Source organism: Cynoglossus semilaevis, chromosome 7 (assembly GCF_000523025.1).
Source record: "Cynoglossus semilaevis isolate Cse_v1.0 chromosome 7, Cse_v1.0, whole genome shotgun sequence".
Taxonomy (NCBI): domain Eukaryota; kingdom Metazoa; phylum Chordata; class Actinopteri; order Pleuronectiformes; family Cynoglossidae; genus Cynoglossus; species Cynoglossus semilaevis.
Genome location: NC_024313.1, coordinates 5,211,158 through 5,234,834, shown reverse-complemented (window position 1 = coordinate 5,234,834; position 23,677 = coordinate 5,211,158). Strand labels below are relative to the sequence as shown.

The 23,677-nt window shown below is 38.2% G+C and overlaps 3 protein-coding genes and 2 long non-coding RNA genes across 10 annotated transcripts in view; 3 read left to right on the top strand and 2 right to left on the bottom strand.

Moving 5' to 3' along the window:
• Window positions 1–1,003: 1,003 nt before the first annotated feature.
• fam110c (family with sequence similarity 110 member C) lies at window positions 1,004–5,794 on the top strand. Its single transcript, XM_025056664.1, is given in 3 exon segments — window positions 1,004–1,740; window positions 2,428–4,781; window positions 4,784–5,794. Coding segments are annotated over 2 exon segments (1,008 nt in total). The 5' UTR covers window positions 1,004–1,740; window positions 2,428–4,174; the 3' UTR covers window positions 5,185–5,794.
• A 25-nt stretch (window positions 5,795–5,819) lies between these two features.
• Window positions 5,820–15,550, top strand: fbxo25 (F-box protein 25). Of its 6 annotated transcripts, XM_017033814.2 has the most exons (11): window positions 5,820–8,147; window positions 8,910–9,043; window positions 10,426–10,526; window positions 11,542–11,594; window positions 11,682–11,774; window positions 11,867–11,960; window positions 12,154–12,338; window positions 12,886–13,068; window positions 13,755–13,898; window positions 14,308–14,334; window positions 14,686–15,550. In XM_017033814.2, the coding sequence occupies exons 1-11, from the start codon at window positions 8,052–8,054 to the stop codon at window positions 14,773–14,775; spliced, it is 1,200 nt and encodes a 399-aa protein (XP_016889303.1). In that variant the 5' UTR covers window positions 5,820–8,051; the 3' UTR covers window positions 14,776–15,550. The 6 variants fall into 6 exon arrangements, with proteins under 6 accessions (XP_016889303.1, XP_008311191.2, XP_016889302.1 ...); XM_008312969.3 differs by lacking the exon at window positions 14,308–14,334; XM_017033813.2 differs by having other exon boundaries at window positions 14,308–15,550.
• Window positions 15,551–15,704: 154 nt separating this feature from the next.
• On the bottom strand, window positions 15,705–16,640 carry LOC107988796 (uncharacterized). The gene is made up of 2 exons (XR_003050029.1): window positions 16,067–16,640; window positions 15,705–15,920 (listed from the first exon to the last, which is right to left on the bottom strand). It is a non-coding gene; the product is annotated as an uncharacterized LOC107988796 (long non-coding RNA).
• On the top strand, window positions 16,483–16,807 carry LOC112487190 (uncharacterized). Its single transcript, XR_003050028.1, has 2 exons — window positions 16,483–16,628; window positions 16,674–16,807. It is a non-coding gene; the product is annotated as an uncharacterized LOC112487190 (long non-coding RNA).
• A 126-nt stretch (window positions 16,808–16,933) lies between these two features.
• Window positions 16,934–23,677, bottom strand: part of si:ch211-225h24.2 (uncharacterized) — a 17,408-nt gene continuing 10,664 nt past the window's right edge. Inside the window, exons 3-5 of the mRNA XM_008312968.3 lie at window positions 21,607–21,666; window positions 18,083–18,198; window positions 16,934–17,496 (exon numbers count right to left, since the gene is read on the bottom strand). Of these exons, the coding sequence (XP_008311190.1) occupies window positions 17,079–17,496; window positions 18,083–18,198; window positions 21,607–21,666 (594 nt within the window). The 3' untranslated portion in view covers window positions 16,934–17,078. The remainder of the gene's footprint in view (window positions 17,497–18,082; window positions 18,199–21,606; window positions 21,667–23,677) is intronic.

The window sequence follows — 23,677 nt, the reverse complement described above, 5'->3', positions numbered from 1 at the left end:
TGAAAGGATAGGCATAAGTCCCTTTTTATTATTACTAATGGTTAAAATCCATTACTCCAGTTGATATTTTAGAGGTTTAATACAATTTCTCTTTGAAATTTCTAATTAACCTTGAAATATGGTTATTTAAATGTATTTTTATTAAATCACTATCGAATGGAAATAAGATATACAAACTATAGTCCCTCTTGTTACTGTAGAGAAAATTAAATATCCACAGGTGCCTGCTTCTGAGCATGAGTGTTTTATTAAGCTGATTTCTGGGTTGCACCCTTGCACATAACAACACTGCAGTTTATGGTTTTTCTTTTGTAAAATTAGTTTCAGCTGTTGTAAATTTTGCCTTCAGTACTGAAAAACACACAGGGCTTTAGCTTGTGGCCAACCTTTACCTGTTTTGACATGCTTCATCATGAACTCATCTACAACCGTATTTACAACCTATCTATCTTCACCTGCTTCACGTTAAGAGGGTGAGATCTCGCACATGTCTAATATAAATAAAAGTTATGCTTTTCAAATATATTTATTATTTTGGTATTTTAATGATAATCTGAAAATATGGAGGCTTAAGAGGTCACATGCTAGCAGGGGAAGATGTTTGATGTAAAGAAAAAAACAGTGTAAAAACAACTTTTATATCATAGAAAACACTCTTTGTAATTAAACTAATAAGTGGAACAATAAATGTGCAACAAGCCGCTGAAAAAAAATCCCAGGCCTGTTTGAAGATGAAAGCATTAATTACTAGGAATAATAAATAAAAACTTCAGATACTCCGTTGTTCCTGCATGTATGGCTCTCATTACTTTTAGTTTGTTTTTTATGTTGCCCTATAGCTGTTTTTTATTCTGGGTGTCTCACCATTTTTTTCCACAATCAAATTTTGAAAGCATTACCATTCGGTGAGACATGAATAAAAAGAATTAGTGATTAAGTTTTCAAAGAAAGGACACGTTTGTTGTTCAGTGCCCTGCAAAATTTATATGTCTAATAAAAGGAAAAGGTTGTTTTTATATTTAAAATGGACTGAATTCTAAACAAGAGACTTGTTTGTGGAGAACGGCTCCTCTGTGGACTAATGCAGACAGATACCACCACACTTGTTAGTCTCACTGCCAGTCCCCAGCTACACAGAAACCACATGCAGACAAGTTTGTCTTTGAATTTTCTTCTATTTTTCTGTTTTGCTGAGTAAAAGCTATCGTGAAATAAGATGCAACTGGAAAAGAAATTATCTTTGTCACCACTAAACAACTGTTTACAGAATTACAGTAGGATGATGCTGGAATAAATAGTCAGTGACTGATGAGGCAAAAGTAGCCTTATTTTTTGGAAATTAGTCCTGAATGTCTAATAGGTAATTATCACTTATTTTACATAACTCTCATAAAGTGTCTGCTTGCAAAGGATGCCTGCAGCAATTATATCCAATCTTGTGACGTCTATTCCTTATTTGAGTCACCTTTTTTCATTCACGTCTCGAGGATGGACTGTAATTGTTGTGAATGAACTGCTAAACATACAATTAGTGGACGATGCAGCCCCGCATTTAAGTATAGAACACGTATTAATAACCATCATCAAAGGATTAAATAAAAGCAGTGATATTAGTCATCGTGTTCACTCTTTATCCTGTTATGTTTTCCCATTAAGGCTGTTACAGCAATTAGTCGGACAACACGCCAGCTATTTCAAGTTCAACATTAAATTTTACAAGATGTAACAAAGTGGTTTAAGGTTATGTGTCTACCTGTCATCTTTTGTTATTTATTTTTATTCAATCACAAAAAGTAATTCAGTGCCGGAATTGTTATGATGTCAGCAGTTTTGTGTTTTTTTTACCAACAGAATTCGTATTATATATATTTTAGTGTATATTGTATTTAGTGTCTATGTGTGTGCCTTCAAGCGGCACCATTTTCCCCTTGTCTATCGATGTCGCAATATCACAGGACTCAAAGGTCATTGGACTTTGCCATGGTGTGATGACAAAGAAAGAACATGGGAGGAAAAAAAAAAGTTATAGCGTATACCTTCTTCTTGTATATCGAGGCAGCCTTGCCCACACGTATCACATAGACTGCAGACCATAAATTGGGCATGTCATATTCAGACAACTGAAATATCAGAGGAATGTGAGAAATAAATCAAATAGCTAACTTTAACAGTCAGAATTGATAGTGCCTTGATTTGTGTGTGTGCATATGTGTTAGGGTGTAGTAACATTTAATAAGACATTTGGGAAAGCTGCAAGAAAGTGTTGGCAAGGCAAAAAGTCAGGATTTATAAATACTTTTATTTCAACATCATATTTACTTTGGGTTAGTGTTTGGGTCACCAGAGGTGAATCTGCTGGTGCTGTGTTTGATGAGGGAATGTTACGTGTTAAATGTTTTTTGTATTGTCTGTCTCTATGTGTGGTAGGTAGCGTGCAGCTGCGTTAAAAAAATATTCATGGAGGAGAGGGAGCCGTCTGCTGCAACTGAAAATGAATCTAATGTGAGTGCAAGCAGTAAAGATGCGGGATACTAAAAGATGCCAAGTTCCAGCTGAGAGGAACAACAGAGTCAAGCAGGCGAGTGTTTCATTGATTGTTCACTTGAATTGTTGATGCTGTGTGTTCGTTTAATCCAATGAAAATTTTACTAATTGAAAAAATCTTACTCACTGTGTCATATCTACTCTTAATACCGCTCAACTTTTTCGAAATCTTCAGAGTACGAGAGCAACAAACCGTAATCTTACGAGAACATATTTCAAGATGGACTGGATTAATTTGAAGCAGAGAAAACGTGACTGTAAAGCCTAAGTTAATGCCATGGAATCCCCATATGAGCTGCTCCTTTTGATTTGGGGAAGACAGATATACAGCTAAATAAATACAGTCAACACTACACCCAGATGTTGTACAACAATGTGTAAGCACAGAAAAACAAGTGTGTCATCCTTTTTATTGGCCAGATGATTTTCAGAAAAATAATAAAAGATATCTTTATTTCATCTGTCACTGACACTGTAAACTAACTGGCAGAATTCTAACACAGCCAGATGACATCAACAAATCCAGCATGTGGTGTTTACTCTCATTAACTTAATTCTGGCTTTGTCTTTTGATGCAATTAAACCAATTAAAGGAAGTGTTAGAATGGATTGTACATTACATTTATATTTAGCAGACGCTTTTATCCAAAGCAGTGGAGGAGGATTTACATGATCAAGTTTGTGCAGCATGTGTTTAGGTGCTGCCACCTGTCTTTTAAACATGTAAATAACGTCAGTAAGAGTGAGTTAAGAATTCCTTTGCATGTAAGAATGAAAAAGTGAGTTTGATTGTTTACCCTTTATTGTTATTATTAATATTATAGTTATTATAATACGCTGTAACATATTTAGCATTTTTGCAACAATAATATGTTTATTTACTTTTAATCTGATTAAGCACAGGGTTGCTGAGGACTGATCACAATTATAAATATACTGATGAAAATCATATGGTTCATTGAGTTAAATAACTTAGTTCATTAGTGAAAATTCTAAACACTTTTGGTTGTTTGGCTGATGAAAATAATGTCAAGGTGATGAGACAACTTCTCTGACAATATGGTCTGACAAATCATTTGTCATCATTCTAAGATACTGTACATGATTACCTATGCAAATACAATTGTGAAATCCTGATTTAAAGACAATTAAAAATGGTAATTATATGTAATGTAAACTTGACACAACGACATATCTCGGCAGATTGACAAAACATTGCATTGTTCTAGAATGAACACTGTAGGAAACCCCCTTTATGTTTAGTGTTGAAGTACATATTACTACTTTACGGAAAGAAAGGGTGACATTTGCCCTTTGTTAAGCAACAGGTATGAAAAAACTCAATTCAAGCAGGAAAAGAGAAAAAAACCCTCTTGAGTGGTGTCAGCTTTCACCGTTTTCACCTATGATGAGATCAGGTGTACTTTGAACAGACTTGTGTTTGGTTAAAACTAGCCCTGCACAGGAAGGGTGGGGTGCAGTTATGTGTGCTTGAAAAGACTAGGTAAAATCTCTCGTGATACGTGCTCAGGCAAGGAACAGGCTTGAATGGAATCTTGTACGTGGGACATTATAGAGGCTATAGCACACACTTTGGACGCTGCCATATTTGAATATTTTCTGAAAAACAATGGAGACAAGCAGTGACACTTCAAAGATCCTGGAGAAGGGTCCTGAATACCTTCGAAAACAAATGGAGTTGGAGAGTGAATCAAAAGGAGGCATGAGTGCTGTACAGAGGCTTGCTGCCAGCAAACCCAGATACATTAAAAGCCAGCAAGTGAGCTCATCTCAAGAGGGTCTGATCAGCTTTGGATCAGCCTCTGTGAGCAGCACAGGGTCTTCGAACCGGAGCTCCAGTCACAGTGGGAATCACCTATCACAGAATGACCCAGAAGAGACGACAGGTAGTGCCTCTCCTTCAGGGCAGGTACGTCGCTGCAGCTCCAAAAAGCGCCCAGACTCTCTGCTGCTTTACAGACAGAAATGTGACTTAATGAGGGGTCCAGGTGGAAGGAAATTCAACATTACACGTAGGAGGGTGGTCAAGAAAAGTGTACCACTGATTAACGTGGCAGATGAGGAATGTGAGCAGGACAATGAGGTAAGTACACCTGAGGGATTAGCAAAGGAATGTAGCGCACAGGAAAGTTCCTGCCAGGCAGACGGGAGGAAAAATGGAGGAGAGGAAAAACACAACTCTGATATCAGTGTCTGTGGATCAAAGACAACATCATGTCTGCTTACTATCCCACCCCTGAGAACCAGGGGAGGCCTGGTAAAGGTGTGACCCGCTCTCACTCTGACATCAGCTCCAGGTACTCCAAAAACTTTGCCGACTTTGATGCTTTTTTTACGTACTGTGGACTGGAAGGAGAGGTCATCGAGTCACTGGGGAGGGAAAACTTTTCAGCTCGCTCAGACGAAATTGCAATAAACATACGGAGCATCAGCATCTCCTCATCAGATGACACCTTCTCCAGGAGCAGTGGTGACAGCGATGGCCTCCTGGAGGAGAAGTTACATGGAAAGGTAGGCCAGGGGACGTCAGTGATCGAGCGCAACGCACGGATTATCAAGTGGCTGTACAGCTGCAAGAATGCTAAGGAAACTGGGAAAAAGTTGCGTGACCTGGACTGACTATAATTAAACCTGAACAACACACACTTAAGTTATGACTTAACTGGAAGACAAACACTGGATTCATTCCTGGATTTTGACTGATAGTTTCGTAAACATTGTTACACTTTTTGAAAACGTTTATTTACATGTCGTTTGTCCCGTTGTATTACAGTGTCAAGACATGTATTCAGCTGATGTAGGTCAAATCCTAGGGAATATGAAACACGAATAATGTAAAGTGACGGTTAAAGTGTCTAATTAATTAATTAATTTAGACTTTTCTCAAAATACAAATCCCCTTTGTCCTATGGATCACAACTCTCTCTGATCAGTGATGTGTCTCATTTGATACATGACACGTTTGTTGTTGGCTTGTTAAAAATGGAGGCAAGCTACTGCACTCTTTGTTTTTTGATTGTCAAAAACTACTGTTGTGGCTAAATTTGAAAAATGATCAGCCTCAACACTTTTTTTTAACTAGATATTATAAGTGACAAAGGTCAGAGTTCACCATTGGGGCTCACACAACCACACACATTCTTCTTCTCCTTAGGGTTTTAATGGCAGCTCTGTGAGTTGAATTTATGTTTTTTTAAATTATTAATAAAATTACATACATTAAAAATTACAAACTATGGTAATTTTAGAGTTGAATTTATGTTTTTTTAAATTATACAAACTATGGTAATTTTTAATTAGACTCATTGAATGTAGACACCGATATCAAACTAACGAGTTATTTTGACATGTATTGTCCAATATGTGATTAAAAAAGGGCTTGATATTACAGTAGAATGCTCAGGTGAGAAACCTGAGATTATTGCCCTGAACATTGCAGGAATTATAATTTGAAGGTAGCCTTGAGTCAGAATTTGAGATCAGAACATTCCAGTCACAGACAGACTTGCCAAGTTATTTATGAAAACAAATCTTATCCAACATGATTTCCTCACTCAAAAAGAAAAGACTCACTGATATACTGTAAGTAAACATGCTCAATTTTAAGAGAATATAAACATGATAGCCGAGTACACTCCTGAAAGCATCAATTGAAGTTTTGCAAGTACAATGTTTGCAAATTAAAACAAAGTATAGTTTATAGTAGGCCAAAGTAGTGCAGTGCTAGCCTACCACTAGGAGGCTCTGGGTTTGGTACCACCTAGTCCCATCCCATGTTGGTAAATGGTGTAAAAACTCCTGCAAAAATTCTCATGTGAGAACCTGTCACATTAGAACGAGGTTTTGGTCCTGGTTAGTACATTACATCCAGCCCTATTTAAATAAGAAGCCACAGTAGACGCAGTCTTTTACTTGTCATGAAAAAGGTCAAAAATGGCTCTTTATGCAGTATTGAAGTTTCTGTTAAATCATTTTATTTTACTGCAGACGGATCAAAATGCTTGAAGAACAGTTTGTTTTCCAGTCAGTAAATTAGCCGGTTCCTGACTTACTGTATGATTATTATTATTACTGGAATGTACTTGATAATCTGATGTTAAGTGACCTGTAACCGAAATTCATGTCCAGTCTCTTTACATTCTCCTCATTTATTATCTTAACCATCATTCCCTTTGATGATCAAAGCTCATATAAGATATAGACAAGTGGAGCAAATAAGCACCAGACTCTTATTAGACTTTGCCTGTAGGAATTAGCACACACTGCTGTGCAGAAAATCAACACTCTGCTCTGTACAGTATATGGTAGTCATGTATTACTTATCTCTGCCTATGGTGTTAGCACGTCTTGTTTGTTGTGCTCCCTGCACCGTGAGTTCTTATCATTTCCCTGTGGTTCCGTTTTGTTACAATGATTGCATTTTCCTTTTGTACAGAGCTGCCAAATACTGTATTATTTATCTTTTACAGTTACTTTTTTATATCAATTGTTGCTTGTTCCTACCATTCATGTTACAATTACAACTTTTTTATGCAAATCTTGTTTTTACAGAGTTTATCTTTATGTTTTGCTTTATTCTACATCTTTTGAATGTCTTTTGAATGAATGTTAGTGCCACATTTTTACCCCAATTTTATGTAAAAGTTTTGTTTTGTAAAAAAACTCAAAAATTGTGAATCTGCGGTTTACAACCTAAGGGGGGCAGTGTCTAGCAACAAATTAAATTGAGAATCCGTCTGGCCATTGAAACACACATTGAATATTTAATCATGTACTAAATTAGTCAAGAATGATATTTGATACCTGACAAATAAGAAAAATATGTTTTTTGTATTTCATAATTGTTCTATTATTTCAAAAGATGGGTACAAGGGTTCCAGCAGGGGCCTCAAATTATTACCATTATTAAACAACTGCCTATGAAAAAAACACTACTCCTTGCTCACTGTTTCATCAGCAGGAGGTTGTGTGAATGGTATTATGGAGTTATTATGCATTTGTTAATAAGGTAAGAGTGCACAAAATATTTGTTTGAAGAAGCTTGAAGAAGAATGTCTTGGAAAAAGCATCCCAGAACGGCCTGAGACAATGGTAAAAAGCAGCAGGATCAGATCCATCTGCGAGTGACAGGATGAGGTGGAGGAAGATGAAACACTGACCTTTGGATGAAGGTCACGCATTTTTATTATGACTATTGTTGCTGTCATCATTATTATTATTATTAATATTATTATTATTAAATTGTTGTTGTTGCTCAACTATATCATCGTTCCCATCCCCCAGCTAAAAATAATAACAAGTGCATGTGCGCAGCTCTGCGTCACGTGTAGGAGAAAGCCCCAACTAAAGTGAGGCTATTAAAAAAAATACTTGAATGTAATGATTGATAGCCCCGTTTAGCCAATGGACAGCATTAATCCGGTCAGTAACAACGTAAATACTGAGCGGTTTATCCAATCAGAGAGCAGCAGGGGCGGCCGCAGAGAATGCTCTGTGTTTACTTCCGTCAATATTCCTGCACAGCTGGCAGGCAGAGGAGGGGAGGTGCAGGATTGCGACAAAGGAGTCCTTTGCATGTCAAGGTTCGTTTTTCTATGTTTATTTTAAATTTATGGCTATCATTTTGTAAAGATGCCATTTTTATTGTTTGTACCTCATGTCATATCCACTGAGCCGACTGACAACCTCATTTTATTTCGGTTTTACTGTCAATATTGTTGATGGGACCTATTTGCAAATGCAATTATTGTGCAAAAACAATCGTTTCGATCGATGTCAGTAGTGGTTTTAGTCGTACTTTCAGTCTCATAAATAAATATGATAATGCAAAGCAGAGGTATCTAATAATAACAAAAATGACTTTTGTTCTTAGATGTTGTAGAGCCTGCAGACAAACAAACAAATAAAGGAATATCTACAGGTTTTTTTAAATATTTGAATTTGTCGGTTTATTAATGACGACAAGACATGTAAAGAGAGCAGTGGGTTTGGTTTTTTTGTTTTGTTTATTAATGACGACAAGACATGTAAAGTTTGTTTGTTTAGTTTTTTTGCTTACTGTATTTGCATTATTTATTTGTTAAGAGTAAATATGCACTTATGTGCATGTTTGACATATTGTTTGTTGTTTGTGTATTTAATGTATTGTTCAATTCAATGTATTAATTTGTGTATTGTTTATGATGAAAACAAGCAAGAAAAACGTTATTATTCCATTATAATTCAAAGAAAGGTGAAATTATTATATTATTAGCTTTCTTTTACTTGTCTTTTTTAAGCATATGGTTCTTTTTCCAGGTTTTTTTATTATCACATTAGCTTAATGTTTTTGTTCTGTCCTGAAGTGGAAAATGCCTTTCATTGGCAAGGACTGGAGATCACCAGGTTTAAACTGGACAAAAACACAGCACGGGTGGAAGAAGACTGTCTGCTGTGCACAAGAGCTACAGGACAACAATAGAGAAACAGAGCTGACAAAGTAAGATGATAAACTCCTCTTGTGTGTTACTATAATTTAATGCACGTGAACGCCAAGATATGTTAACGATATTAAGAATCTCCATTTCCCTCTTTGGTTGTCATGTCAAGTCTATGACAAGAATTCACTTGCTTGTGTGACACTTTCACGTGTGATTAGACCTGTGAGGATGAATGTTATTATTATTATGTTATTATCTGAGTTGCTTCTTTGATATAGCGATTTGCGTCCCACAGTTACAGCCTGTCATTGCTGCCAGCTGGGTATCACGGCAACAGACAGACAGGGACATTTGACTTGGTCGAGTGATTCGGGTGTATCAAATCAATCAAATATTTCTTACTCTTGGAGTAAAAAGTTCATCATGGGATGTTTTCTACAAGATTGACCTTTTTATTTCTGTTTTTATCCACTTGTTAGGCCAATTGTCTGATAGTCAGACTGCTCCAGATATCAGTTTTTGTTGTGTGTTTAAATACCGTCAAGTCAGTTCATGAAACCTGTTGTGACATAGTTAACCTGCAGCAACATGTCATAGTTAAAGACTTTAAATTCTTGTGCAATGGTTTGTGTATTGTGTGACAAAATCGTACAAAACAACAAAACAAAAAGGGTACAGTTATTATATTCTGTGCCTCCACATCATTATTATTTCCAAAGTTATCTATTAAGTGAACAAACGTAAAAGAAGACTTTTGTTTATCTAAAAAGCTGACCTCACAGCACACCCGTTCCAGTTTTTCTGGTTTGGGTCTCCTCTAATTTTGTCATATGTTTGTGTTCCATCCTAACTAAAGAACTGGTATTTAACAAAAACAACCTGTTTTTTGTATTGCCAATAAACAAGTAACAATAAACGCATATACAGTATACCCAGTCATAAATAGTAATGACCTGTACAGTACTGACAGTGATAGAGGCAGCACCAGTGGGGGATATCTCCTTTAAATAAACAACAACAGTACCTACAGTGTCACTGTATTTTTATACTGAGGCCAATTCCCAGTGACATCATCTCCATTAGATGGCTGCTGTCCAGACATCCGCTCACTCAGAAAGGCCAGTGACCTCATGCAGCTGAGGTACAAATGTCAGACTCTGCCATTAGATCAGCATTAAGTATGTAAGGATACACTGTAGTACACTGTAAATATTCACAAATAAAAAAAATAAAAAGCCTGTGTTGTTAGTGCTAATCCATAAAGGAGAGGAGTCCACCACCAACCTATGAGCCATCTGACTACACATTGCATCTGTGTCTGTCTAAGAGAACAGGCTCTTCACACTTCGTAATTACATTGTTTGTCCTGTAGGTGCACGGTCAGTGTGTCACCAAGCCGTGTTGTTAACAAATTCCTTTCATGCTTCTGCTGTCTCAACAGGCAGTGCACTGACAGAGAAAATGTGGTCGTGAAAGATGTTTGTGAGATTGCCACCACAAAGTGGAAAAAAGAGTTTAACAACAACAACACCAGATCTCACAGTGAGTCCCAGCAACGCTGGTAATGCCAAGCTTTTAGCTCTGATTCTTCTGCCTCCCCTTCAGTGGTAGAAGTTTAATCTGTAATTGTCATTGCTCGGATATCACAGCGAGTCTTTACAAAGGGAATGGGCGTGTCTGCCTTCTGACAGCGTCTTCAACCAGACATCTACTCTCCAGACATTAGCCACAGTTAAAGTCTTTAAATAATATAGTGAGAGGTTAGAGAAAGAGTTACTGCGACGCTTTTCACTTCACTTCATTTCAGCTGTAACAATAACTTCTCTTACATTTAACACTAATTTACCATAATACACCACCATTTCTTGTGTCAAACTGTAGCGCTGTCACAGTTGATTCATTAATTGCATTAATTTATTTGTGAAGTTTATCAATTAAAAAAACACATTTTAATGCACAGACAATATGTTGCTCACTATATATTAAACCATTCCTCAGTCAATACATATGTTACATTATGATGAAAAAGTTTCAGCCAAGCAACTTCAGCCTAGAATATCTCCTCGTGGCCCAGAGTGCCTTCAGGTCATACTGTACATCTGTCTTGCCTTGGAGCAGCCCTCTAAGGCATGCAGGGCAGTGAGCAGTTCTATGGACGACAAGCTGACGGACACAATTATCACATGGATGTCAGGGGCTCAAATGTCTGTAGGGAGGCTCCTCCCACTCTAGAATATGCCAGAATGCCAAACCTGTTGACATGGTTTCCGGTCAAACAGGTCTGTCCAACAACAACACTCATTTAAGTTTGTGTAACTTTGAAAACTCCACACTACTGTTTTGACATACAGCATACCATAGCTAAGAGTTTGAGCTCCAAAATAAAGACCAAAACAGAAACTAAAGAGAAAACATGCATGTTGTGTTTCAGTTATACAGTACCTAAAATATGGTATTGGTTCCATGGGGTTATACTGCACCAGACTGCCCACATATCATATACATCTAAACCAATCACACCATATATGAAAAAATCTTCTATTTATTCCCCCTTTAGTGGGTTTCTCCAATGATAAATGGGTCTTTGTGTTCCCAGACACTACAAAAGAAGTGAGTTCTCCACTCTTGATTTTAATCTTTGTTTTTAAATCTTTTTGCTTCACACTATGTTATGTTTTGTACATTTTTGTCACACAGCGACAAACATACAGCACACTGGGCGAAGTACTGAACCGTCTGGACTTTTCAAGTGCCATTCAAGATTTGAGAAGATTTAACTATGTCGCAAAAGTAAGGGATAACAATCGTGCTTTCTGATTTACAACAGTTTTAAAAGGCGTTTTTATGACTTGTCCAAATGACCCTTTCATTTCACCGCACAGCTTTTTCAGCTGATAGCCAGGTCCCAGCTGTGTTCATTGAGTGGAGGTGCGCAAAAAAACTACTTTAATATACTGGAAAAGATTGTAAAAAAAGGTAAGAAGACCTCTTAACGTGTTCACAGTATTTTTTTTTCTTTTGTTGTTTCTTTACAACATTTATGTTTCTGATTGGTTCTTGTAAAAAAGCAAAATTCTTCAGTAATATTTATTTTAAATCCATTGTATAAATTATTTTCTGAAAAGTCTGACTAGTTTTTACTGATTTATTTTTCAAATCATTACTCTAGTCCTGGAGGATCACTACAATCCTCGCCTTGTCAAAGACCTGCTGCAGGATTTGAGTCAGACGCTGCATGAGCTGACCATCCATTTGGGTAGAAGTATCCTGGTGGGCAACGTCCACATCTGGTTGGGTCGACTGGTGACTATTAAAGAATGGCAACAACAACTTAACAACCTGGAGATTCCTAAGGTAGAGAGAGTGGATATGTGGACACTGAAAAAAAAAACAGAAATTTGAATATAGAAACTACAGCAAATCTCCTTCACAAACAAATGTTCTGTTTTCTTGTGAAGGACATGGAGTAGTTTCACTAAGCAGAAAAATGTTTCGCACTTTATTGTCCAAGGCAATATGCCAGGAGGTTGTAGTTTCAGATCCTAGTGTATTTCAATGGTGATATAATGATGATACAATATTTTAAACATTTGTGTCTAAGCCCTAGGCAAGTAGTTACACAAACGCATGAAAACGTACTTTTCCGTACAATTTCCTACCGCTCTAACCAGGATTCGATATTTGGTTATACTGATGTCTCAGTTTTTTGAAAAAAATAATCATCCATCCATCCAAAATCTGTTACTATTTGTAGCAAAAGTAGCAGAAACATTTTTTGGTTGTGAAGGATATGGTAGAGTTTCACCAAACAAAAAAAGACCCTAATGTTTTGGTTTTTTTTTCACAGAATATCACCAAACAAAAAAAGACCCTAATGTTATTTTTTTTATTTTTTTCACAGAATGCATCCACTAGTTTGACCTTTGATGACCTTCCAGTACCAATGCAGGACAAGATAATTTGCCACCTATCAGATGCACGTGACATCATAAACCTAGGGCAAACCACACCTACTCTGTTGCGCCTCAGTGAAAATAAGATGCTGTGGAAGAAACTGTGTTACTTTCACTTTTCAAACAAAAAGGTAAATTAATTTGTCTCTTTTCACACAAATAGTGAGTAAACCCTGAGTTAACAGCATTCAGGCTGTCGGTGTCTCTGCTGTTCTTGTGGGCTTGACTTTACTCCTGTGTCAGACTACAATGAGTGTAATGTCACTTTGTCCTAAAAAGTGCAACAACATTACGAGCATAAATACAGTTTTCTACATTCTCCCTCGTTTCATTTAGACTTTCACTCAGAGTTAGTCATTTTAAGTCACTACTTAAATGAAAATAACAACTATGAATTACACAGTATGACTTGATGTCAATGAACATTTTCTAACTTCTACACAGTATGACTTGATGTCAATGAACAATTTCAAGTAATTAACACAACATATCATTGTGCCCCACTATTAAAATAAAATGGTTGTAAAATTATTAAAGCAAATGTGTGCTCACCTTTAATTTCTTACAATTTTATAGAATCATAGAAATAGAAATAACTTTTAATTGATTTTACTTTAATTTACGTGCCATTCGCTTTTGGCCACAAGATGGCAACATTGCTATAGTTTCAAATTGTTGTCCAAATTGAAAGTAATTTGCTCAGTGTTTTTGTCCATGTTTTCCATAAGTGTTGGATATTTCTTTAACATAGTTGAATGTATGTGAGTAGATGTCTCATATTTCTGGTGTGTGTGTGTGTGTGTGTACATGGCCACAGTACTGTGGGGACTTGGTTTTGACCAAAAGTGACAACGTGGACTGGAAGCTGATGTACTTCACCCTAAGGCAGCATTATCCTGTGAAAGAGCACTTCGGTGACACCCTGCACTTCTGCACCCACTGCTGCATCCTCTTCTGGAAGGTAAACACAGACAACAACCACACCCCCATCATGTAGGGAACACGGTCGACCAGATAGAGGTTTTCAGATACTTTGTTTAAATAGCCTGTCACCATCCGTCTAAAGGTCAAGATGAGGTCAGCATGTTTACTGCTGACATTGATCACTGACGGCTGTTTGAAGCTCTGACTTTTAACAACAACGACAACAACAACAAAGGGTTACTTATTTAAATAGTCAAAATAATGAATGTTAAGTAACAGTTGTCACTTAAACCCCATGTTTTTCTTTATTACTTCTCTCTCTCTCTCTGTCTCTCTGTCATTATTTACTGCCCACTGTTCAATTGCCCTGCTTTGGTTGGTTGCCTATGCTGTTTAACCTCCCTTGTCTCCTCTGCTTCTGGTTCCTTTTGCCCTGATTGCCTTAGGATTGCCACCTGACTTTGTTCCTAAAGGTACTTTCCGTCCCATCATGCCTTTCTTTGTCATCAGTAACGTCATCTTTTGGCTTGTGTTGGCTTCTGTCTTGTAGTGTCTGGTGTTTTTTGTCATCACTTTTCACTTCAGGTGTGTTTGGTCAACAGACTACAGGCTGATTGGTCACTGTTACCACATCCCATTCAGTGTTGTTGTGTCCTATAAAAATAAATCACTTGTCCTTTAGTCTGACACGGATGTTTCTCGTTATATCTTACTAACTGCTGATGTGAGTAGCTTGGTTTGTTTACAGTTGTTCTGCAGTAAATCGGTTCATCGTCCTACATCTATGTGCTGTGAAAACAAATCTTCATTTCTCTGTGTTCCAGGACAGTGGCCATCCGTGTTCAGCCAAAGATCCAGAGAGCTGCTTCATGCCCATCTCTCCGCAGCACTTTATTAACCTTTTCAGGTCCTAAAATCTCCATGTTGCCCTTTAGGTCAAACATCCGTTACCAAGAGTGTACAAAGGTTTGCTTTTTTTGTTTTTGTTTTTTACAGAAAAACAAAGGGCTGTTTAGAAAGAGAATTTTTTTTAAATGTCTACATGTCGTTACGCACAAATGTTTTCCATAAAAAAAGTATAGAGCAAGAATAATTTAAAACAATAAAGAATGTTGTCTCAGCAATAAGTGACATTTCACAGATTTTTGTTTTCCTGAAAAAAGCTTCACTTTACTGCAGATATAATAATTAAAATGTAAATGTTTCCAGGACATTGATTATCTTTGGGTAAAAAGTTTGTTTGTTTGTTCATGTTTGTGGAGTGTTGATGATAGACACTGACAGATGGTCAGAATAAGGTGATGTTTTATTTAAACTGTTAATGACTTGTGATGGTGATGGTATTTTAACAACTGACTGCATGTTGTGTGTAGGTCTGTGTTTACATCCTGGTTGTCCATTATGATTTCTTACGCAGGGAAAGACGACAACACAAATAGGAAACTGTTAGAGTCTAACAGTTAGACTCACTCCTTTCTGCTGGACTGTTGTTACGTGCGCACGACCAAATGACTTTGGTCCAACGGTCTGTGACAGACAGAGGAGATTTAAATACGTATTTATAGGGAGAGGGGACTTTTTTTGTAAACATACTACTTTTGTGATAATGCTCTACTCTTCCTCTTCTCTTTGTGGTTCTGTTATGACTTTTGTTGTAAAGGGAACTCAGTCACTACTGAATGACAATAAAACTTCTTTTTTTTTTTACTTTCTGAAAATTGCTGCTTATCGATCATAAAATGTTTAGACTTTTTGTTCTAGGTAGTGTAATCTTAGAATATTTTAGATTGACAGAGATATACGGTATATCTATTGAAAAGAAGTTAAACCTTTTGGAAATTCATTTCATTTTTTTACCTCTTTGTTTTATGTTGGTACAATGTTGGAACAATAACACAGTCGTTTAGAAAATTAAAAAAACAAAACAATTCTCTTTGTCCACAGAGGAGAAAACAGAGAAACATACAACCTGTCGGTGCATGACACAGTTCCCTCTCGCTGTAAGGCAGCAGCTCCAACCGTGAATCCATCATGCAGCACAAGCTTATGACCTAGGTTGCTTTAAAAAACAATTCTCATGGTTATATCCTTGGAAAATTAAATATCTGGTTGTTCAAAGTTAAAAACTAAATTGTTGAAGAATAAATATGTAATTCAGAGCCAAACAGTGCAGCTAATGTGAATTTGAACTAGCTTCTTACTTACCTAATAGGAGACTGACTCAGTTTAAAACGATTTTCAACAAACTGGTTAAAAAAAAAGAAGCATCAGTGAATATGGCAACATTTAATACCTGTAATATCTTCAAGGAAAAATGACAATCATTGTCACAGTGAAATCATAACTCACCTTCTCCGCGTTAAGTAAACAGGTATGAAAAGGTCACAACAGCAACGCCTGGTGAATGCACACTACAGCTCCCTCTAGTGGTCAAGACAGTAAGTTTCAATTTCACAATTGGCAGGGATTTTTTTTCCATGTCCAGACGACATCTGAGCTTTTTGAAGTCAAATTTACAGGGACGATTTGACAAAGTACTAGGATAAAGGCACTTCTCAGGTGAAGCTACGTCACCTCTTGCAAAAGAAAGATCACTTATTGGAGGCACTTTTACTCTTCTTGAATTTAAGAATGCTGTCAGTGATACAGGTAGGAAGTACAACTCCATTCACACCAGTTCTGGGTAATGAAACAGAAACCACCTGAATGAGTTGGTTTCACTGTTGTCTTATAGCTCATGCACACAAAGTTACATCTTCAAGCACTGGTATCTCAGATACCAGACTCATGCACACAAAGTTACATCTTCAAGGTATCTCAGATACCAGGCGATGTTACGTATCCAAAGCACATTCATGAAGGCACAGTACATTTTAAGTGTAAATTTCCAGGTAAACCTGATGCTGTAATTTAATATCTAAAAAAATACACAAACCATTTTAACATCAGAAATCTTGAAAGTGATTTCCTTTTCTCTTAATCCGGTCTTTAAGATTAATATATGAATAAAAAGGCAAAAATAACATTTAAATCAAGTTTCAATTAAAACTCTATGAGCCAGACCAGTGGCTACAGTGGTCCAAATGTTGCAGTAGTTTAAGGTGTACATTGGTTTTTGTTTTTGTCAGTGATTCAGAAGTTTCAGTCCTGTCCCAACAAGACTACATATGCATTTGGTTCAGGTTCATCTTCATAACTAATTTGGGGGCAGGGGCTGTTATTTAAACCCCTCCCAGGCCACGTCTGACACGATCCCCCTGCTCATCCTGCTGATTCCGGCCAACTTGACTTTGGCTCGGGCCGTCCACGTGACAGCAGCTGAATCAGAGGAGTCTGACAGGTTAGCGTAGCGCGAGGAGTCTTCTTCTGTGCCCTGGCCTCTCCAGGAGGCCAGTTCCAAGGGAAGGCCTAAAGACTCAGGGACAGACACCGGTGAGTCCTGCTTGGAGTTCCTGTCCTCCAGACCCTCGTCTGTCTCACGCTGCGGAGGCTCCCAGCCCTCAACCTTTTCCAGTTTTTTGGTAGGTGAGATCTGCCTCATTGTCATGGTAACACTTTCCCAGAAGCAGAGACCCTTCTCTGGTTTGTCCTTCTTGTCTTTGTCCTTTTCATCATCTTTGATTTTCTTGTGAGACCTTTATAGAAACAAAATCAAAAACATTTTTATACCAGCAAAGTCGACAGAAAATGTCACTGAAGGTTGGAGTCAACTATGTGACAACAGGATTTTTCCTCTCAACTCCCATTGATAGGGTTGATATGACAAAGTGATTTATTTCTCTCTTCATCTCCATATCTCGGCCCACTTCACTGAAGGGACTGAGTGATTACGACCGATGACAAACACGGCTCCGCCCTCTTTCTAAACTCAAGTGGTTGAACAAGGGTTCATTATTTTCAACCTCCCTTTTAAATATTTTTGCTTCACACACTTGACCACTGACATTCAACTCTACCAAAGATGGGGAGGACATTTGTTTTTCCCCACATGAACTTTGTTTTCTTAAAGATCTCGATCCATTATCAGGATAGTTTTTATCTACTTTTCTCCCAAACTTAGAATCAGAAATGCATCACTGTATTTATTGTAATGTTTACAAGTATACTTTTTCATTCTTTCGGTCTATTATATACAATTATGAATCAGTGTTCATTCATTTATTTTAAAATCCAAATTATATGTTTAACCATGTGATACAAAAGTTTTGTTTTCGAACTCACCCTTTGCGGTCAGCTGCTTTAACCCCCGTCAGTAGGAAGTGCTCGTCATCTTTGGAGGAGAACATCTTCTTGTCTCTCCTCTCTTTCTTGGATATGATCTTCTTGACCATGGCTTCCTGTCATACACCAGCAGATGGCAGAGCATTTCATTTTAATTCAATTTGCAGGTACATGTCAGCTTGAAGATAAAGATTCCATAAAGTTCACACCATTATGTCATACTCAAGGCCTGTGGACCAACTCTGGCCCACCACGTCATTTTATCTGGTCCACCAGAGATTAGCATGCTCATGGTTGTCTTAAAATAACATGTCTTTAGTAGAGAGCCTATAGTGTCATTTTTATCAAGCCTACATCAATGTGTGTTTACCATAAACTACAACTCCCATAATGCATGCAAATTTCATGACGTGGCCCTCGGCATCCTGGCAAAGCACTAGAGCGTTTACTAACTGTTAATCCTGGTTGGACCACCACTAAGAATGTGTTTCCTGGCTCCTTGACTGACCTGCAGGATACGTGTAATAAATGGTTTTATTACGGACGTGAACGTGTAATAAATGGTTTCCACAAACATTTTTTACAGGTCCAAACAGACTTGACCAGCACATGAAATACTAATATTTAGCAAATTCCAGAGGAAGACCTTTCCTCCCTTGGACCACTTCACTGACTCCCCCAAAAACATCTGAATTCCTCCTCCACCTCCTCAGCTGCCTTTAAAGATATCCACTGAGCGCTGATGCCTCCCTGGGAGACGATTATGAAACATTTGGCCCATTTTCCCCGTGTGTCAGAAAAGAATTCTCCTGGTCAGTTATCAGTGTCTAATATTCACTCCTACATCACTCCTGGACTGTATGAGATACTGATGCAAAATCTAGATGAAAAATGGCTGCAAAAAAAAATGTTAAAAACAGCTAAACTTGTGGTGTGGGTGTTTAAAGTTATTGGTTCTATTCAGCTGTAGACAACTGATGGCAAGTGTTTTTTTACTGGGAATGAGGAAGTTTAACTTTATATTTTCCATCAGAAAATTAGGTGAAACTGGGAGCCTTACACTGACCCAGGCCTCAGGACTGACTGTGTGTCAACCTTAGAAACTCTTCTAATTCTAACGCTTGTTTCATTAAAAAAAAAAAAGCATTATTTGACCCCAGCGACCCTTTTAACTGTTTCTTTTGTGTCTCCTGTTTATTTTACCAGTGAGGTGCCCTGTTTAAAGTCATGACAACAAGCAAACAAACAGCTGGACATGAAAGACGCCACAGGAACAGAATCAGGAGAGTAAACAATGTTGACTTTGACAGAAGTGTTTGTTCTATAGGTCCACAGGATATACACACTCTCTGTTTCATCTACACTCAGGAGTCATCCTGTGATCTCTGCATGTACAAACACCAAATGTGACATTTAGTCATTCTAAAAAAAACATCTTCCTCTGCGTCTAACCTTGGAGTCTCACGAGGAGACACTGAGGCACTGAGCTGATAAAGACAAAGAACAACAGCTCCCCTGCTTACCTCTGACCACAGTGAACATGATCGTGGATAGAAAATCTGACAGTTTAATAAATTCTCCTAGTCTATTTCAAAACCCAGTTGCTGCCATTTCTGCCCGCCCCCCCCCGTTCCCTCCCTCACTCCCTCTCTCACTCCCCCATCCTACCAGTGAGTGTAGAACAGATTTGCTGTTTCTCCAGAAACCAGAGATGCTGGAAGAGATTATGTTACATTGATTGGGCATTCATGTGTGTGTGTTTGGGTGTGTGTGTGTGTGTGTACTGTATCTAAAATCCAGCTTTGAGTGAGGGGATCATAGTGAGGCCGGACTATTCACCATTTACCACAGCATTAACCTGCAGGCCTCTGGATCCAAGGCAATGCAATAATCTCTGTAGCCAGAAGTAAGTGAAGCAGACAGCTCACTGTGTGTGTGTGTGTGTTTATACTTTGCAGAACAATAGAGCTCCTGTTGAGCCAAATTCTTCCATCCATATGCCTGAGGTAGAAACTGCATTTTTAATGTGGTATTTAGTGTTGGGCATGCTGCAGGAGTCATAGACGCAGTGGTACAGGTTCATAGAGGTACAGTACTACTCTACTTCCTAAAGATAAAAAAGGTCAATCGAACAAAAAGAAATATCAATGTTGATTTTCTTTTATAAATTCATGTGGTGAAATAATTATCATTGGTAAATATACTCAAAAAGAGGACAGAGATATAGATTAAACTTCACCTAAAAAAGTGTCAGTAAAGGTGTAAAAAATTGATTAAAGTTGCAACCAATACGTTAATGATAAATCAACAACAAAGAGAGGAATGAGCTACTAGGAGTGAAAGAACTGGAGCAGTTCCCAATATCAGGGTTATTTTCAGACTTGTTTTTCTTCCACACTCATTGTTTCCATCAAAATGTCTAGCTCCTAGAAGGAATGTTGCATTTCCTTCCCCTCTCTACCCCAACCACTCGACCCTCACCAGCAGCAAAGGTCATGAAAACGTCCCATGAACTTGGTCACTTACAGCACGGACAATGGACTGCAAGTGTTTGAGGTCAACGCCAAAAACTTCAATTAGCTCAGGAGAGTCCAGACTGACCACGCCTCAGAGACTTGTCAGCACTGATCAGATCTAAATGTTCTGTATCTGACAGGAACACGGTCTAAGATAGTTCTAATCACATACAGGAAGAGCTGCTGATTAGACATCACACAACTGTTATGTAGCGAACAAACACAAAGAGCCGGGGATAACGGTTAACTTCCACTGTAACAATTATTATCTGTAGTTCCCCATTAATTTGAATGTTAATGTAAAAAAGTAGAAGTGACCCAGTGGAAAAACCTGTTGAAGTAAATGGAGTTGGCAATTTCTAAAGTATTTGTTTTAGTGAAAAGGACATTTAGTGAAAACCATAGCTGTGTTTTTGTTTGTCCTGATCTGGACTGAGAAATCAATGCCAGAATGTAATGACCTCACTCCACTCCTCTCCACACGATTCCCCGTCAGGAGTTTTGGAATCAAAGACACAGACAGACCAACATACTGTCTGTGTCTGTTTTAACAACAAACAACATGATTTTTCTTCTGATATCCTGGAGGAATATGCAGTCAGAGGTAGTTAAGGTCTGGTGCATATGTTTACAGGTAAACACTGAGGTCTGTGTTGACCCCGGCTTTATCACAGCTACATTCAAAAACACTGATGACTTGACATGATGAAACTCCGAGTCAAAGAGTGTGTGACACTGAGGTCAGCTTAAAGCTGTGGATCGGTTGATGACGCAGGTCTCAAGCGTTCAGAGTTTTACAAAAATAAGTGCGACGTCATATCGTGAGATAGTCAGAGTGTTTGTGTGTGTGTGTGTGGGTGTGGAGTGGTTGTTTAGTCAGTGTAGGAGAAGATAAGAGCATTTAGCTTGGATGTGTATTGTACAGGGAGTTGCTGTCAGTTTACATTTGGAGTTAGATGTTAATGTGTCAGTGTGAGGTTTGACATGCTATGAAGTTGCGCCATTTACCTTGGGCACATTTGTGGCAGCTTCCTCCTCCTCCTCTTCCTCTCCTTCTACGTCCTTGTCCTGGGACACACACACAGACACAAACACACATATTAGCAGTGCGTTAACACAAATAGCTACCTCCCACACACACCTTGCAATAGTGGTTTGTGAGTGTGCAGTGTGTGCAGGCATTCATGTGAAAGGGAAACACTTTCAGGGCAGCACCACAAACACACAGAGTTTGGAAGGCAGGATGGAAGGATAGAGGGAGCAACAGATGTAGGGAAGGGGGATAAGGTAAACAAAAGGAAGCCGGTGGGCACACAGGGACAGACTTCCACAAAAGGAGAAAAATGTCTGACCTGTGGCATTAACAGTTCATATTGGGTGTAGGAGCAGAACTATTTTAGTTCCATTGTCCTCTCAGTCTCTCTGCTTTTATTTCTAATTTCCACACATGCTCTTCACCAGGGGTCTCCAACCTTTTGTTCTCCAAGAGCCACTTTTACAAAATAAAAATGGCTGAGAGCAACTTATGTTGTATAACAAATATTTTTATAGCTTAATTTGAACAAACTAAATAAGATTTATTTGCCAAAACATTTACAATGTGTTACTGCCCACATATCACATTTTTCTCATCAACAAGTTCCCGCCAAAGTGCCCTTGTGGAACATGAATAAAATAGATATCTTTCAATAGTGGAAAACTAAATTAAATAACAAAATTAAAATTAAAATAATGACTTTTATTAAAAAAAGTTTATATGTCAACCTTTAATAATTTCGCTGTTTAATATCCGTGCAACTAGTTCGCTACCGCACAGCGTGAATGAGGTGTTTAAATCTGTCATGACGATTGCCAAACACTTGCAGAGTGCAGTCAGTTGTGGTGGCCAGCAGACGGCGATATTCTGCAGAAAAATATGAAAAAGTAAAAACAGATTTGGTCAACATTTAAAAATGCACGAGACAACTATTAAACCCGTGATTCTTCACTTAGTAGACTAATTCTCTTACCACTAGACCGAGGACCAGTATATTAACTCACTAATGATTTATCAAAATAATGAAATGAGTAAAATGTTATTGTTACATTAACTGTCCATCAGAATGAAGATGTTCAAACACCATTTTACAGAGCAGGTTAGGTTTGCTTCAGCCCTGCAGTACAACTTTTAGCACTTTATTGGGATTTGCCCTACAGTGAAAACAATTAAAAATCATAAGAAAAGGGCGGTAACAAGTAATCAGACGTAAATCTGAGCCTGGGATTAGTGAAGTGGAGCCAGAATTCCTGTACAATGATCAAAGCTCAGTGAACTTCTAGCATCTCACCACTCCATCACACACACACACACACACACAGAAACACTGGGTGGACATGTCTGAGCAAAGTCTTGAAGGTTTCCACCAACCAAGATGATCAAAGATACACACACACACACACACATACATATACACACACTAACTAACAGTTAGCGCACAGAAGTTTCAACTACTTGGATCAGGGGCAAGTGGCTGCGTTGCAGGGGTAAAGTGTTGGGTTTCAGAAAAATACAGTTACAACAGAAGGCAAGAGTTCTGCTTTTACCCCTGTGGGGGAATTTTTGTCTCCATTTCTCTTTACATCTCTGATTGTGACTGTGTTTGTATTTATAACCCAGGTGTGCACATTTCACCAGGAAGTATTTCAAAAACCATCAGGTCTAACTAGGCTACACCGACTCGGCTCACCTCACTGCCACTAATTATCCAGATGTGAGGCCGTCGTCTGAAGAGCGCTGCCTTAATCTCTGCCCTCATGATCCCACTTCACAAAGCCAACCCATTCAGTGGCCTTACCACAGTACTCAGGTGCATTACTGCTTAAGTCTAATACAAACATGTGCCTGCGCCTCCTGCGAGCCCCCAGCTGCCTCTCACATTCATCAGAGGAGGATCAGTGAGGACGAAGGTTTAACTCTTCTGTATGTACATGCTACATCCGACTAAGAACTTGTGAGATCACTATTTACGACAGACAAAACAGACAGCGTTGACGTTCCGATAAGGAAACACTCTAGAGGGAAAGGAAGGTTAAAGTTTAA

Excerpts from the sequence above, each read along its gene's own strand:
- fbxo25 (XM_025056661.1), top strand. The coding sequence starts at position 8,052 with ATGCTCTGTGTTTACTTCCGTCAATATTCCTGCACAGCTGGCAGGCAG. Across the intron at positions 10,527-11,541 it reads CAACAACACCAGATCTCACA|TGGGTTTCTCCAATGATAAA; the intron begins GTGAGTCCCAGC and ends TTCCCCCTTTAG. Across the intron at positions 11,775-11,866 it reads GATTTAACTATGTCGCAAAA|CTTTTTCAGCTGATAGCCAG; the intron begins GTAAGGGATAAC and ends TTCACCGCACAG.